A 15,985-nucleotide genomic window follows, 5' to 3' on the forward strand; every position below is an offset into this window, starting at 1 on the left:
AAGGTCTCACTCTTTCACCAGGCTGGAGTGCAGTGGCGCAATCATGGCTCACTGCAGCCTCAACTTCCCAGGCTCAAGTAATCCACCCATCTCAGTCTCACGTGTACCTGGGACTACAGACATATCCACCACGTCCAGCTAATTTCTTTTTTTCTTTCTTTCTTTTTTTTTTTTTTTGCATTTTTTGTAGAGACACAGTTTTGCCATGTAGCCCAGGCTGGTCTCAAACTCCTGGGCTCAAGCAATCTGCTCACGCTGGCCCCCCAAAGTTCTGAAATTACAAGCCTGAGCCACCATGCCTGGCCTATTCTTTTCTTTTAGGTTTTCTAAGTTGTTGGCATATAGTTGTTCAAATAGTCTCTAATTATCCTTTGTATTTTTGTGATATCTGTTGTAATGTCTTTTTGTTTGTTTTTAACTTTATTTATTTGGGTTGTCTCTCTTTTTTTCTGAGTTGATCTAGCTAAAGTTTTATTTAAAAAAAAACCTTTTTGTTCAGTTAATATTTTGCATTTTGTTTTAGCTATAATTTCATTTATTTTTGCTTCAATTGTTATTATTTATTTCCTTTTACTAACTTTGAGCTTGGTTTGTTTTTGCTTCTGTAGTTCCTTGAGATGCATTGTTAGGCTGTTTATTTGAAATATTTTTCACTTTTTTGATGTAGGTGTTTATTGCTATAAACTTTCCTCTGTGTATTGCTTTTGCTGTATCTTATAGGTTTAGATATGTTGTGTTTCCATTTTCATTTGTTTTAAGAAATTTTTAAATTTTCCTCTTAATTCGTTCACTGACTCATTCTGCAGTCAGGAGCATGGCTTAATTGCTATGTATTTGTATAGTTTTCAAACTGCCTTTTCTAATTTGTTTCTAGTTTAGTACATCATGGTAAAAGAAAGAAAAAGATACTTGAATAGCACTGCAGTGAACATACAAATTCATGCATCTTTGTAATAAAATGACGTATATTCCTTTGGGTATATACCCAGTAATGGGGTTGCTGGGTCAAATAGTGTTTCTGGTTCCAGATCTTTGAGAAATCGCCACACCACCTTTCACAATGGTTGAACTAACTTACATTCCCACCAACAGTGTAAAAGTTTTCTTATTTCCCCACATCCTCACCAGCATCTGTTGTTTCTTGCCTTTTAAATAATCGCCATTCTGACTGGCATGAGATGGTATCTCATTGTGGTTCTTATTTGCATTTCTCTAATGATCAGTGGAATCAACCCAAATGCCCATCAGTGATAGATTGGATAAGGAAAATATGGTACATATATACCATAAAATACTGTGCAGCCATAAAAAGGAATAAGATCATGTCCTTTGCAGAGACATGGATGGAGCTGGAAGCCATGATTTTCAGCAAACTAACACAGGAACAGGAAAACCAAACACCACACGTTCTCATTGGTAAGTGAGAGCTGAATAATGAGAACACATGGACACAGGGAGGGGAGAACACAGCCTGGTGCCTGTCGAGGGTGGAAGTAGAGCATTGGGAAAAACAGCTAATACATGCTGGGCTTAATACCTAGGTGATGGGTTGACAGGTGCAGCAAACCACAATGGTACACGTTTACCTATGTAACAAACCTGCACATCCTGCACATGTACCCCAGAACTTAAAATTAAAATTAATTTTAAAAATCCAGTGGGGGAAAAATGCTACTTGATATGATTTAGCTTTTTGAATTTGTTGAGACTTTTGTTGCCAAATATATGATCTGTCATGGAGAATGTTCCAAGTGCTGATCAGGAAAATGTGTGTTCTGCAGCTGTTGAATTTAATGTTCTATAAATGACTATTAGGTCCATTTGGTCTGAAGTGTAGGTTAACACTAACATTTCTTTGCTGGTTTTCTGTCTGGGTGATCTGTTTATTACTGAAAGTGGGGTATTAAAACCTGTCTATTATTATATTGCAGTCTATCTCTCTATTTAGCTCTATTAGTAGTTGCTTCCTATATTTTGTTGCTCTGGGGCTGATTCCATATATATTTACAATTGTACCCTTTTGCTGAGTTGATTCTTTTGTCCTTACATAATAACTTTCTTTGTCTCTTTTCACAGTTTTGACTGTAAGGCTATTTTATCTCATAGAAGTGTAACTATTCCTGCTCTTTTGTAGTTTCAATTTGCATGATTTTTTATTCATTTTTTCGTTTCAGTCTATGTGTGTCCTTGTAGCTGAAATGAGTTTCTTGTAGGCAGCATATAGTTGGCTCTACCTTGGATTCAACTGCTCAATGTCTTTTAAATGAAGAATTTAGTCCATTTACATTCAGTGTTATTATTGATAGATAAGAATTTACTTTTGCCATTTTGCTACTTGTTTTTTGGTTGTGCTATAACTCCTTTTATCTTTTCCTTCTTTCTTACTGTCTTCATTTGTGATTAGGTGATGTTTTTCCTGATATTATGTTTTAATTATTTGCTTTTTATTTTCAATGTATATATTATAGATTTTTGCTTTGTGGTTACCATGAGGCTTACAAAAATATCTTATAGTTCCAACAAGTTATTATGAACAGATAACAAATGAACGTTCATCACAAAAAAAGGAAAAAGGGAAAAATGTTAAAAAAAAAATCCTCTGCATTTTATTTTATTTTATTTTATTTTATTTTTTTAATTTTTATTTTTTTATTATTATTATACTTTAAGTTCTAGGGTACATGTGCATAACGTGCAGGTTTGTTACATATGTATACTTGTGCCATGTTGCTGTGCTGCACCCATCAACTCGTCAGCACCCAACTACTCGTCATTTACATCAGGTATAACTCCGAATGCAATCCCTCCCCCCCCCCCCCCTCCCCATAATAGGCCCCGGTGTGTGATGTCCCCCTTCCCGAGTCCAAGTGATCTCATTGTTCAGTTCCCACCTATGAGTGAGAACATGTGGTGTTTGGTTTTCTGTTCTTGTGATAGTTTGCTAAGAATGATGGTTTCCAGCTGCATCCATGTCCCTACAAAGGACACAAACTCATCCTTTTTGATGGCTGCATAGTATTCCATGGTGTATATGTGCCACATTTTCTTAATCCAGTCTGTCACTGATGGACATTTGGGTTGATTCCAAGTCTTTGCTATTGTGAATAGTGCCGCAATGAACATACGTGTGCATGTGTCTTTATAGCAGCATGATTTATAGTCCTTTGGGTATATCCCCAGTAATGGGATGGCTGGGTCATATGGTACATCTAGTTCTAGATCCTTGAGGAATCGCCATACTGTTTTCCATAATGGTTGAACTAGTTTACAATCCCACCAACAGTGTAAAAGTGTTCCTATTTCTCCACATCCTCTCCAGCACCTGTTGTTTCCTGACTTTTTAATGATCGCCATTCTAACTGGTGTGAGATGGTATCTCCTTGTGGTTTTGATTTGCATTTCTCTGATGGCCAGTTGCCCACAGTTTGAATTTTTGTTGTTTCAATTTATATAGTTTTGAATTACCTACCTCTTAACAAATTGCCTTAGTTATTATTATTTTGATATATTTGTCCTTTAGTCATAATATTCAACATATGAGAGCTTATTGGATTACTATTAGATTCTTCATGTTTGAAGAAAAGATTTTCTAAGTAGGTATTCTCTATTGACAGGTAGATTGCATAACACAGGGATTTGGTATACACATTATTTCATCACCAGATAATAAGCATAGTACCTGATAGGTAGGTGTTTGATCCTCTGCTTCCTCCTCTCCTCTGCCCTCAAGTAGGCCCTGGTATCTGTTGTTCTCTTCTGTGTCCATATGTTCTCGTTGTTTAGCTCCCACCTATAAGTAAGAACTTGTGATATTAGGTTTTCTGTTCCTGCATTAGTTTACAAAATGGGCTTATAAAAACTATGTTTAAAATGGAGAAAACCTGGCAATAACTTGGGTAATTATTAATATAAACAGTGGAAGAATTCAATGAATTAAGAGTCAGTAAAATATCACACAGTTGTTCAAAATGAAGTTGATGCCTATTTAAAGAAACTGAATGTGGAGGAAAAGTTAAATATTAAATCTGAACTCAGTTGGACATGGGCGCAGACAATGGTCACCAAGTCCTGGAACAGGTTGCGTGAGCCCCCTGAGGCTTTCATCCAGCTCTGTTTTGGAGAAATCTGTTTCCATACGTTAGTTATTGAAAACAACAGACAATCCCAAAAACAAGTTGACCTTTTTGTGTTCCTTGAATCCAGTCGTGAAGGGCCCTCATGACTGGGCCCATGCCAAACAACTCGTTACAGAAAGAGCTAGGGTCGCAGACCACCCCAAAGCTTCATGAGACCTCTTCTCATCTGTGCATGGACAGGTGGCCGACTCTGGAGCCCAGGCTGTTTCTTCCCATCTAGTGATGAGTCCTCCACAGTCTGGTGACTGTAGTGGCTGACTCTGGAGCCCAGACTCTTGCTTTCTGGTCTGCTCATGCTTCCTCCATAGTCTGGTGAGTGTAAAAATATAGATATACTTTTTCTTATCCCTTTCCCACTGTGATTTGCTTATTATATCTGTATTGCCATATACTTGGGATAAAGACTTGTTTACCCTTAAAAGTATTATGTGTGCCTTTTCTTCTACCTCGTGTGTATTTCCTGCACAGAACACTGAATGATGACAATTTTAAAAATTAAATAAGTGTATATTCAAATGGGGTTTTAAAAATTTACTTACAAAGACATATAAACAAAATGTAGGGTCCAATACCTTTTTATGAATATAAATATCATACATGTGCAGTGTGTTCGCCTATGTGTCTACGTGTGTGTGTGTATATATAGGTATCTATATATACACATATGTACACATATATATGTATACATACACACACACTATATGCTATAGAGAGATACACAGAAGTGTATAGAGATTATACATAGATATTTTCTCACACACACACACACACACATTTCCCTATATTCTTTCTTCCACTTAGCCTTATACTATACATGTGCAGTGTGTTTACCTATGTGTCTGTGTGTACATGCATACACATATATATGTATATACACACAATCTATATGCTATATATAGAGAGATACACAGAGAGAAGTGTATAGAGATTTACATAGTTATTCACACACACATACACACACACACACGTCTTCCCATATTCTTTCTCCCACTTAGCCTTTGTTCACGATTAAGGTTCATCTGAAACAAATCTCTCAGTAAGAGATAATTGAATTAATTACAACCATACAGAAAGTAAGAAGTAATTTGATTGCCTAGTTTATTAATTTAGCCAAACATTTGATAACAATACTTGTAAAAAAGTATAAATGATTAGTTTGAATTATTGAATTGGCTGGCAGATGAAACCATGATAGTTATTCAGATAATCCTAAATAGATACAACATACTTTATCCTTCAAGAAAGTGTTTTGAATTAGGCAAACTTATGTGAAAAGCTGATATTACCTTATGTTACTCCAGAAGTTCACATGTAAGTTAGCCACCTCTTAGGCCTGGTTAAGAAAAATTTAAAAAATATTAAATACAGTCAAACCCTGTTTGCTTGTTTTCCCTTCTAAAAGGATTAGGTAGAAATTATGTAAGCATACATTTCTTCTCACCATAAATCAATTTTCTGTCTCCTCCTTACAGATTTCCTAAACTCTGTGTATTTTCTGCCTTTAAAACTTCTACTGCTGTCTACCATTACACACCTCCTTTGCTGTGTTTTTTAAAAATCTTTATGTCAGTTTTATCACTCAGTCACAAACACATGCAGACATGAAGGTATTTATTTACTTTGTTGTTTGTCCACATTTTCCCGCAACATGCACAACATTTTATACATCATGGATGATATTTGTGCATTCATTATACTTTTTTTAATCATAGTGCTAGATTTCTAAATAAGAGAGATCATTTCATTTTGTCAAGTTTCCCAAAATGCATACTAGAATTTAATCCTTATAGAATAGAAACAATTTCAATAAGTCTTCAGGGAATATGAGGGCAAACTGCATAATCCATTAAGTTAGTTTGCATTTTATTCAAATTCTAACTCCATCAGTTACTCTGTAAATAATGTTTCAATGCTTTCTTTTTTTTTACATGTCATATGATTCTATTAAATATTTGTATAACATTCTTAAAATGACAATTATGGAAATAAAGTACAAGTTAGTTGTTGTGGGGGTAGGGAATGGAAGAGGAAAGAGAAGTGGGAGCTAAGGAGGTGTTGTTAAAAATGGGCTACACGAGGGATCCTTTGGTGATGGAAAGGTTCTGGTTTTTTTGTGTTTTTTGTTTGTTTGTTTGTTTTTTGAGACAGTGTCTTGCTCCGTTGCCCAGGCTGGAGGGGAGTGGTCTGATTTTGGCTCACTGCAACCTCTGCTTCCTGGGTTCAAGTAATTCTCCTGCCTCAGTCACCGAGTAGCTGGTACTACAGGTGCGTACCACCACGCCTGGCTAATTTTTGTATTTTTAATAGAGATGGGGTTTCACTATGTTAGCCAGGCTGGTCTCAAACTCCTGACCTCAAGTGATCTGCCTGCCTTGGCCTCCCAAAGTGCTGAGATTACAAGTGTGAGCCACTGCACCTGACCTGTTCTGTATCTTTAAAAAAAAAAAAAATTATTTCTATAGATTTTTGGGGAACAGGTGGTATTTGGTTACATGAGTAACTTCTTTAGTAGTAATTTGTGAGATTTTGGTGCACTCATCACCCGAGCAGTATACACTGAACCCAATTTGTAGTCTTTTATCCCTCAACCCCCTTCCCACCCTTTCCTCTTGAGTCCTCAAAGTCCCTGTATCATTCTTTATATCCTTATGGCTTAGTTCCCACTTATGCTTAGCATGGTGGCCTCCAGCTCCACCATGTTGCGGCAAAGAACACGATCTCATTCTTTTTTATGGCTGCATAGTATTCCATGGCGTATACGTACCACATTTGCTTTATCCAGTCTCTCATTGATGAGCATTTGAGTTGATTCCATGTCTTTCCTATTGTGACTAGTGCTGCAATGAACATACACATGCATGAATTCTTCATGTTACTCATTTTCCCTGACTTAGAAACCTAAATTTTAGTGTTTTGATGCCAATTTCTGGCTGGGTTTGGTGGCTCACACCTGTAATCCCAGCACTTTGGGGGGCCAAGGCAGGTGGATTACCTGAGGTAGGGAGTTCGAGATCAGCCTGACCAACATGGAGAAACCCCATCACTACTAAAAATACAAAACTAGCCAGGCAAGGTGGTGCATGCCTATATCCTAGCTACTCGGGAGGCTGAGGCAGGAGAATCACTTGAACCTGGGGGGTGGAGGTTTTGGTGAGCCAAGGTTGTAGCAAGTCGAGGTTGCACCATTGCACTCCAGCCTGGGCAACAAATGGGAAACTCCATCTCAAAAAAAAATGCCAGTTTCCAAAGATGGTATATCAATGTTAGTCTGGCGCCTTGAAAGCAATAGGTAGCAGAATTTCCCTCTGTCCTATATTGGGCATATGCTATAATAGAAAAATAAAGTTTCATTAAGTCTTAGAAATTTGAGGCTTAAATTTCCATCACAGAATATTGCATTGGATGAATGAAGGATAGTATAGGGGTTAAGCATGAAGGTTGCAGAGCAGTACTCCCAACAGAACTTGCTGCATTAATAAGAATGTTCTGTGTTGGTGTTGTTTCTTATGTGGAACAACATGTGACAATTGAGCACTTGAAAAGTAGCTAGTTTAATCAAAAAGTGGCACTTTAAATTATAGGTAATTTAATTTTATTTAAATTCAGATATAATCGTCCAATATGGCTAGTAGCCACATACTGTGAACCACAGTTCTATTGTCCAACAATTTGAGTAACAATCACTGCCCCACAATTATTTGCTTTCAAGCCTTGAGGATATTACTTGAATCTTAAGTGACTCCATTTCCACTTCTGTAAAATGTATATAAAATATATTATAAAATTTTTATACTGATTAAATAAATATATGAGTGTGAAAATTACAAAAGGTAACCTTGAGGGAACTCTTTAAAATTTTTTGTATATTGCTGGTGATACTGTTTCTTGAGATGGGTGCTGTGTACATGGATGCCATCAGTTAACGAAAAACTAATGAATTATATTATTAATATATAAATTCTATAGGCTTTTTTATTAGTTTTAAATATTCTTATTTATTTGATCTAGAAGATGACGATGGGAAAACCTTTCTAGACATTGGTTTAGGCAAAGACTTCATGACCAAGAACTCAAAAGCAAATGCAACAAAACCAAGAAAATAGATGGGACTTAATTAAGCTAAAAAGGTTCTACACAGCAAAACAGATAATTAGCAGAGTTAACAGACAATACACAGAGTGGCAGAAAATCTTCACAATCTATACATCCAATAAAGGACTAATATCCAGAATCTACAATGAATTCAAACAAAAAGCAAGAAAAAACAATCCCATCAAAAAGTGGGCTAAGGACATGAATAGGCAGTTCTCAAGAAAGAATATACAAATAGCCAAAGAACATGAAAAAATTCTCAACACCACTAATTATCAGGGAAATGCAAATAAAAACCACAATGTGATACCACCTTACTCCTTCAAGAATAGCCATAATAAAAAAATCACAAAGTAATAGATATAGGCATGGATGCAGTGAAAAGGGAACACTTCTACACTGCTGATGGGAATTTAAACTAGTACAACCACTGTGGAAAACAGTATGGAAATTCCTTAAAGAACTGAAAGTAGATCTACCATTTGATCCAGCAATCCCACTACTGGGTATCTACCCAGAGGAAAAGAAGTCATTATACGAAAAAGACACTTGGACACACATGTTTATAGCAGCACAATACACAATTGCAAAAATGTGGAACCAGCCCAAATGCCCATCAATCAATGAATGGATAAAGAAACTGTGGCATATATGTACAAAGAAATACTACTCAGCTATAAAAAGGAATGAATAAATGGCATTCGCAGCAACCTGGATGGGAATGGAGACTATTATTCTAAGTGAAGTAACTCAAGAATGGAAAATCAATGCTTTCTTGATGTTTCAACCCCTTAATTTTTTAATACACAATTCAGGAAATAATAAATATTTCAAAGATAATATAAGCAATCACTTTCTTGTATTATATGGCTTAATACCTAACATATATTAACAGCAATTATTATAAGTGCTTTGGATATTAGTTGTCATTATAATCAGAAACACATAAAGCAAAGTCCTTATTTCTTTTTCACCACCTATTTTCTATTAAAATCACTGTAACCCAAATATAACTTTAAATGTGTTAAGAAGTATATCTAAATAATGTATTTTTATCCTTGAATTTGCTTAGGTCATCAGAAATCTAGACACCTGACAGATATGATATAGATTTGATCATATGTGTTTATTCTGTTCTACATCTGTGATCATGGGGCCTAAAGTAAAAGCAGATCAAATTCTATTAAAGTTTTCATCCTCAAAACTGACAAGTATGGTATACTTATTATTGTTTAAAAGATAGGCTTGTGATTGGGGTTTCTTTTGTTTGGTTTTGCTCCCAAATCTTTACTCTGGGACTTCATTCTGTCTTCTTGCCAAGTTATAGCCCTTGAGTGAGTCAAACCACTCTTGTTACAATAAAACCTTGGGGAATAAATCTCAAATGACCAACACTGAGGAAAACAATATTATAATTCTTGCTCTTATTCCTGGAAAAACAGTGCGGTGGAAATTTTGTGTGGACTTTACTAACTGCAGAGTTGATGAGGCACCCGAGAGTCAGCAAGAAAGAGAAAGACGTCACGCATGAAATTTAGGTGAGACTTATTTTACTGAGAACGTAAAATGATTATACAAAGACCCTGTAACCAATTCCATTAAATAGATATAAATTCTAGTAAATTAGGTGAGCGATATAAGTCAATCACAGTTTACTGATGAACTCCAATTAATCTATGAAAATGGCAGACCTTAATTAAAACAGTATTGGCAGCACTTTAGCAGGCTGAGGCCAAGGAGTTCGAGACCAGCCTGGCCAACATGATAAAATGCCGTCTCTACTAAAAGTACAAAAATTAGTCAGTGTGGTGGTAGGTGCCTTTAATCCCCGCTATTCAGGAGGCAGAGGCAGGAGAATCACTTGAGCCAAGGAGGCAGAGGTTGCAGTGAGCCAAGATCGTACCACTACACTCCAGCCTGGGTGACAGAGTGAGACCCCATCTCAAAACGAAACAAAACAAGACAAAACAAATAGCATTGGTCAATAATAGACTCAATAATAATATTAATACTGACTTAAATTGTATTTATTATACTAAAAACAATAATGACAATATGTGCATTGCACTTACATTGTACCAAATATAATATTATTAACAACGGAAATACTTACATTGTGCTTATTTACCAAGAGATCTCCAAAGTACTTTCATCTGTGAAGTGCTTTAGCCCTCACAATGAAGCACATGCTCTTAATACTTACATTTGATAGGTCAGACTAATAAAATATAAGAAGAATGAGGCATTTGTCCAAGTGAGTACAAGTGTTTGAACCCAGGGCTGCTGGCCTCAGAGTTCTTGATGTTAACCACTGTACTCCCCAGAGTTCTTGATGTTAACCACTGTACTCCATTGACATTTTATAGTATAGTGCCCATATCACTGTGTTTCTTTCACACGAGTAAAATGTGTTTCTACAACATCATGTATCATGGTTATTTAAAAGTATGCAGACCAATATTTAGGATCTTTTAAGTTGAGGATCACTGATACAAATTTAAAATACAAATGTATCATAAAAATAATAATGCTTTGATTTCGTTTTGTAAATGTAAAAAGACAAAATTTAAAAGTATGAACAGTTTATTCCGGTCTCTAACAAATAGGCAGAGTGGTGTGGGTTCTGGAGCCAAATGTTCTGGGCTCACATTGTGACTTCCCTGTTCATTAGTAGTATGAACTTGGATAAAGCCTCTGACTTTCTCAATCTTGTTTTTCCTCTCTGTACAATGAAAGTAATTACAGGGAAACCTCATATGGTTTTCAGAAGAATCAAATGACCTAACGTTTCTATAATGGTTAGGTCCCTGCCTCACATGGGAAATCTACTCAATCCATCTTACTACCAAACATCACAAAGCACATTGCTCAACCCTTTTATTGGGCTATTGGCAGATTAGGAGCTAGAAATGCATTTCCAGATTTAGAGTTCAGGGAACACTCTAATATTACATTGATTTTTCACACCATCATATCTTCAAATATTCTTTCATTTATAAGTTTGTATTTTTGATAATATTAATCCAAAGAAACACCGAAGTATTGTGACATCATGGTTAATGTTTCATTAGATTTTCCACCTTATCTCCACAGATACAACAAACAGATAGAGTAAGATATAATACAATGAAAAAAATTAATGGTATTAACAATGAATGAATCTTGGCAATCAGCTATTTCAAGGCTTCTGTCTCAAAAGATTTTATGCATATATTTCTCATCACAAAACTCATTATTGACCTAATCAGAATTAGACACCATGCTTGATGACTTGCATTGTGCTACCTCTTAAGATAGTGGCATTCTAGTGAGTACACTGAATGTTGTGCACCAAGGGATAATGATCCAGCAAAAAATCTGAAACACATTAGCACACAGCATTGCCACAGACACTGATCTTGACATGAGGGCTTGGATTAAAACCATGGCAAGTCAACGAGAGGGCAAGAGATTAGGCCCTGGAGTAAGGCAGAAAAACTCGGTTATTTTCTAGAGGGAAAACCTGTAACATTTCTTAATTTCCCTTGAAGAACTTACTAATATTAGCATGTGCTTGGGGCTTGGGGCTTCTGTGAGCATTAAATAAAATAAAGATCATTTAAATTTTTTAGCTTGATTAGCCTATAGCAATTGTCCAATAAATGTTAGCCTTTTATCTCAGAATTAAATTTGTGCTATTTTATTTTCTATATCAGTTTATTAGATTGGTGCAAAAGTAATTGTGGTTTTTGCCAATGTAATGTTAGTTAATAATTAATTGCCACAAATATTACAGTGCAACCACGAATACTCATATAAAAGCACCCAAAACTGGGACCATCGGTTAAATGAATGTTAAGTCCTCCAGTGTTCACAAAAAAGGAAAAATCAGGTCCATAATTTTTCTGTGGTTGTTGCTGATTCTTCCTTTCTTTTGTGAGATTCTGTTGCACTGGCTTTTCTAGGAAAATGAATGGCCTTTGGTGAAATGAGAACACGCATTTTTTCTCTGGGAGTCATTTGGTTTATGCTACTCTAAAATTTGCCTCCCTCTAAGATAAAATAATACTATCTACACCATGTTTATTGGATCTCAAAAGTGCAGCATCATGCACTTATGACCATAAACTGTAACTACTGTTTAACATAAAAATGACTTGCTTTGCTTCTCCTTAAACATGGAATGGCTTTGTGATTTGTTTGTTTCTACTTAGACTTTACTTTAGATCTTGGAATCTGGACTTCCAACAACATAAACTCTAATACTCAAAGTAAGGAATAGTGTTATACTTTGCCCATTATGAAAGCATGTGAAATCAGTTCCACTCATGAAATCAATTCCATTCATTGAGGAATCATTTATTCATTCACTCAATACATTTATTTGAGTCTTGAATCTCAGCCAAGTGTTATTCTATTTGCTCAAGTTTGACTGGTGAAGTAAACAGCAGAATCTTCTCTTGGAGCCTGGAGCTTACATAGAAACAATGTGCTCCCATATTTAGTTGGGCTAAATTATCAGAACACAAGGAAAGTCAAAAAATCATAGAAGTATGATTATAGTTTCATGAAATCCCAAAGATCTAGAGAATTGAAAGTTCTAATGAATTTTTAAAAAAAGTTTCTGATACCTTCTCACCGAGAAACTAAATTAATTGAGAGTTATTGAATTAATGGTACAAATTTTATGAACCATGGTACATAAGAAAAGAGAACAAATTCATCTCCATTTTGCATTTATTCTGAATAAAAATGTCCATTTACTCTGTCTTTGAATCTTCCCAGGGTATGTTCATTTCCATTTTGTATAGAGTAGGAAACAGTATCAGGAAATTTCCAAATGACAAATTACCACACACATGCAAACACATACACATATACATGCACACATACAAACACATGCATTGCTCTATCCCATGCTTCCTGTTCCACAGATGCAAGTCATACCCCACAGTGGAATTCCAACTTCTTATAGTTCAAGTAGTCCTAAGGTAAACTGCCTAAATATATTACTGTTTTGTATATAATATTTAATAAATAATGGAATGTACGAGAGAGAGAGCTATTACAGGTAAAAAGAAATAAAAATAGGTTGATAATCACTGATTTAGAAAGAGGCCACATCAGTGGTTACAATAAAAAGGTCTAATTTGTATCGCAAACCTAGCACATATTGTTAGATTTCTTTCACCTTATAATATAACCAAAATTTCGTAAATCTATTCAAAATATATCAAACAGATAGTATGGTAGGATAAAAAGTGCCCTTCCAAGATGTCCATCTGGTAAATTATGAAGCCTGTGGATATATTACCTTACATGGTAAAAGGAAATTTGCAGATGTGAATATTAAAAATGTTGAGATGAGATACCATCCCGGTTTATCTGGAAGGTCTCAATGTCATCACTAAGTTCCTTCTAAGAGGGAAGTAGGATGGTTGGGTACAGGAGATGTAAGACCAGAAGCAGAGGTTGGAGAGAAGATGCTGTGCTGCTGTCTCAAAAGCAGAAAAAGGGGCCATGGATCATTGAAAAAAGGTGGACTTTAGAAGCTGGCAAAGGAAAGCAAACACATTCTTCTCTAGAGCCTGCAAAAGAAACATGGGCATGCTAACACATTATAGGTCTTTAAAACTTACTCTCCACTTTTGTCCTCTGGAACTGTAAATTAAATAATTCCTATTGCTTAAAGCCGTTAAATCTAAGATAGTGTGTTTTAGTAGTACCAGGAAACTGATAGAAATGTGACCAAAAATTCTTAGTTAATTGATTTTACATCATCAACTCCACTTGCCAGCGTCTCCCTCAGGCCAGATCAACAATTCTTAAAAAGAAAAACTAAATAGTTAAGTCTCAGGTGTCATCATGTTTTTCTGCTCTGATTTTGAGACCTCTTTAAATTAAAAAAAAAAAAGAGCTAATGATGTGGAGTAAAAAAAAAAAATTACTCATAACACCTAAGTATTTTGAGATTAGAGTTGAATTATATGACGCCATATTTATAGATGCAGACTATTTCTACATAAATGATTATTTATTTTCCATTTCTTTCTCTTACAGCTGAACTTTTCTCTTTACGTGAAATACAAAGCATAGTAGACCAAGACATCATTGCATTAAGTAATTTTTGCCTTGGCTTACAAGTGTTTTCCTTCTTCTTCCTCCTCCTCTCCCATCTTTCTCTCTCTCTCTCCCTCTCTCATTCTCTTTCTCTCTGCAGTTACACAATGGTGAATTTTACACATGTCTCAGAGTTTGTTCTACTTGGATTCCAAGGGGGTCCCGGAATGCAGGCAATGCTATTTCTGATTTTTCTGATCCTCTATGGCATAGCTGTGGTGGGAAACCTTGGCATGATTGTAATTATCCGGGTAGATGCACACCTCCACACCCCAATGTATGCCTTCCTGCAAAGCCTTTCATTGTTGGACATCTGCTATTCTTCCACAATTGCACCCAGGGCTCTGGTGAACTCCATGCAAGAGGACCACACGGTTTCCTTTGGCGGGTGTGCTGCTCAGTTCTTTTTCCTGTCTCTCTTCGGTACCGCGGAGGCTTTCCTCCTGGCTGCCATGGCCTATGACCGCTTCACCGCCATCTGCAACCCTCTTCTGTACTCTGTGAGCATGTCTCACCGGGTCTGTGTGTTGTTCATATCAGGATCCTACTTGTGGGGTGTAGTCAATGCTGTTGCTCAAACAACCATGACCTTCAGGTTGCCTTTCTGTGGGTCCAATGAGATCAACGACTTTTTCTGTGATGTCCCCCCACTCTTGTCCCTCTCATGTGCGGATACGTTTATAAACCAACTGGTTCTTCTTGGTTTATGTGGCTCCATTATTGTCAGTACCTTCTTGATTGTCCTGGTCTCATACATTTGCATCATCTCAACAATTCTGAGGATCCCGACCACGCAGGGACGCCAGAAAGCCTTCTCCACGTGCACCTCCCACCTGACAGGTGTGTGCTTGTTTTTTGGTACCGTTTTCTTCATGTATGCACAACCCAGCGCCATCATCTTCATGGAGCAAAGTAAAATAGTGTCCGTATTCTACACTGTCGTCATCCCCATGCTGAACCCCCTGATCTACAGCCTGAGGAACAAAGAGGTCAAGCGGGCTGTGAGACGGAGCATGCGGAAGCTGTCTGTGTGATCTCCATGGACCTCCTTAGTCACCCCGGACCTCACCCCAAAGCTCTGCTGCCCGTGGAGATTATGTCTTGGAATATGGCATTCCAGGGCTTCTTACTTTCTTTCTTGAAGTCTGTGATCCAGAAGACCTGGGGTATTTTAATTGTCTTTATATGTTTAACGATAAACAAAATCAAGGCTTATGAGGAATAAAATGCAGACTGGCGGAAGAGGTGACTGAATAGACGGATATACATGGCTTTTTTGTCTCACATATTACATAGCATCTTGGTCCGACTCCATCAGAAAACAATTATGTAAAAATTGCATAGTTTATTTAGAAAATAAATAAAATGCTTATCTTGGATGTAGCTTACCAAGTACAAATATGGATCCTACACAAAGGAAAAGAAAAATAAAATGCTTTAATATTTTACCTAAAACATTTAGAAATATATAAATTAGTAATTAATATTTTTCATGTTAAAAATAAATAAATTAGAAAAATATTATTAAATTCTATTTTAAATAGCTTTTATGGATGTATAATTGACACACAAGAAATTCACATAAAGGGTATAATTTGTTATGTTTTGACTTATGTAAACACTGGTGCGACCATTCCCACAATCAAGATAATGAACAT

The 15,985-nt window shown here is 36.2% G+C and overlaps 1 protein-coding gene across 1 annotated transcript; it reads left to right on the forward strand.

The window, feature by feature from the left end:
• Positions 1 to 10,111: 10,111 nt before the first annotated feature.
• LOC101004852 (olfactory receptor 1020-like) lies at positions 10,112 to 15,757 on the forward strand. Its single transcript, XM_003893647.4, has one exon. It carries the CDS (start codon positions 14,234 to 14,236, stop codon positions 15,359 to 15,361), a length of 1,128 nt encoding a protein of 375 aa, XP_003893696.1. The 5' UTR covers positions 10,112 to 14,233; the 3' UTR covers positions 15,362 to 15,757.
• Positions 15,758 to 15,985: the final 228 nt, after the last annotated feature.

Source organism: Papio anubis, chromosome 1 (genome assembly GCF_008728515.1).
Source record: "Papio anubis isolate 15944 chromosome 1, Panubis1.0, whole genome shotgun sequence".
Taxonomy (NCBI): domain Eukaryota; kingdom Metazoa; phylum Chordata; class Mammalia; order Primates; family Cercopithecidae; genus Papio; species Papio anubis.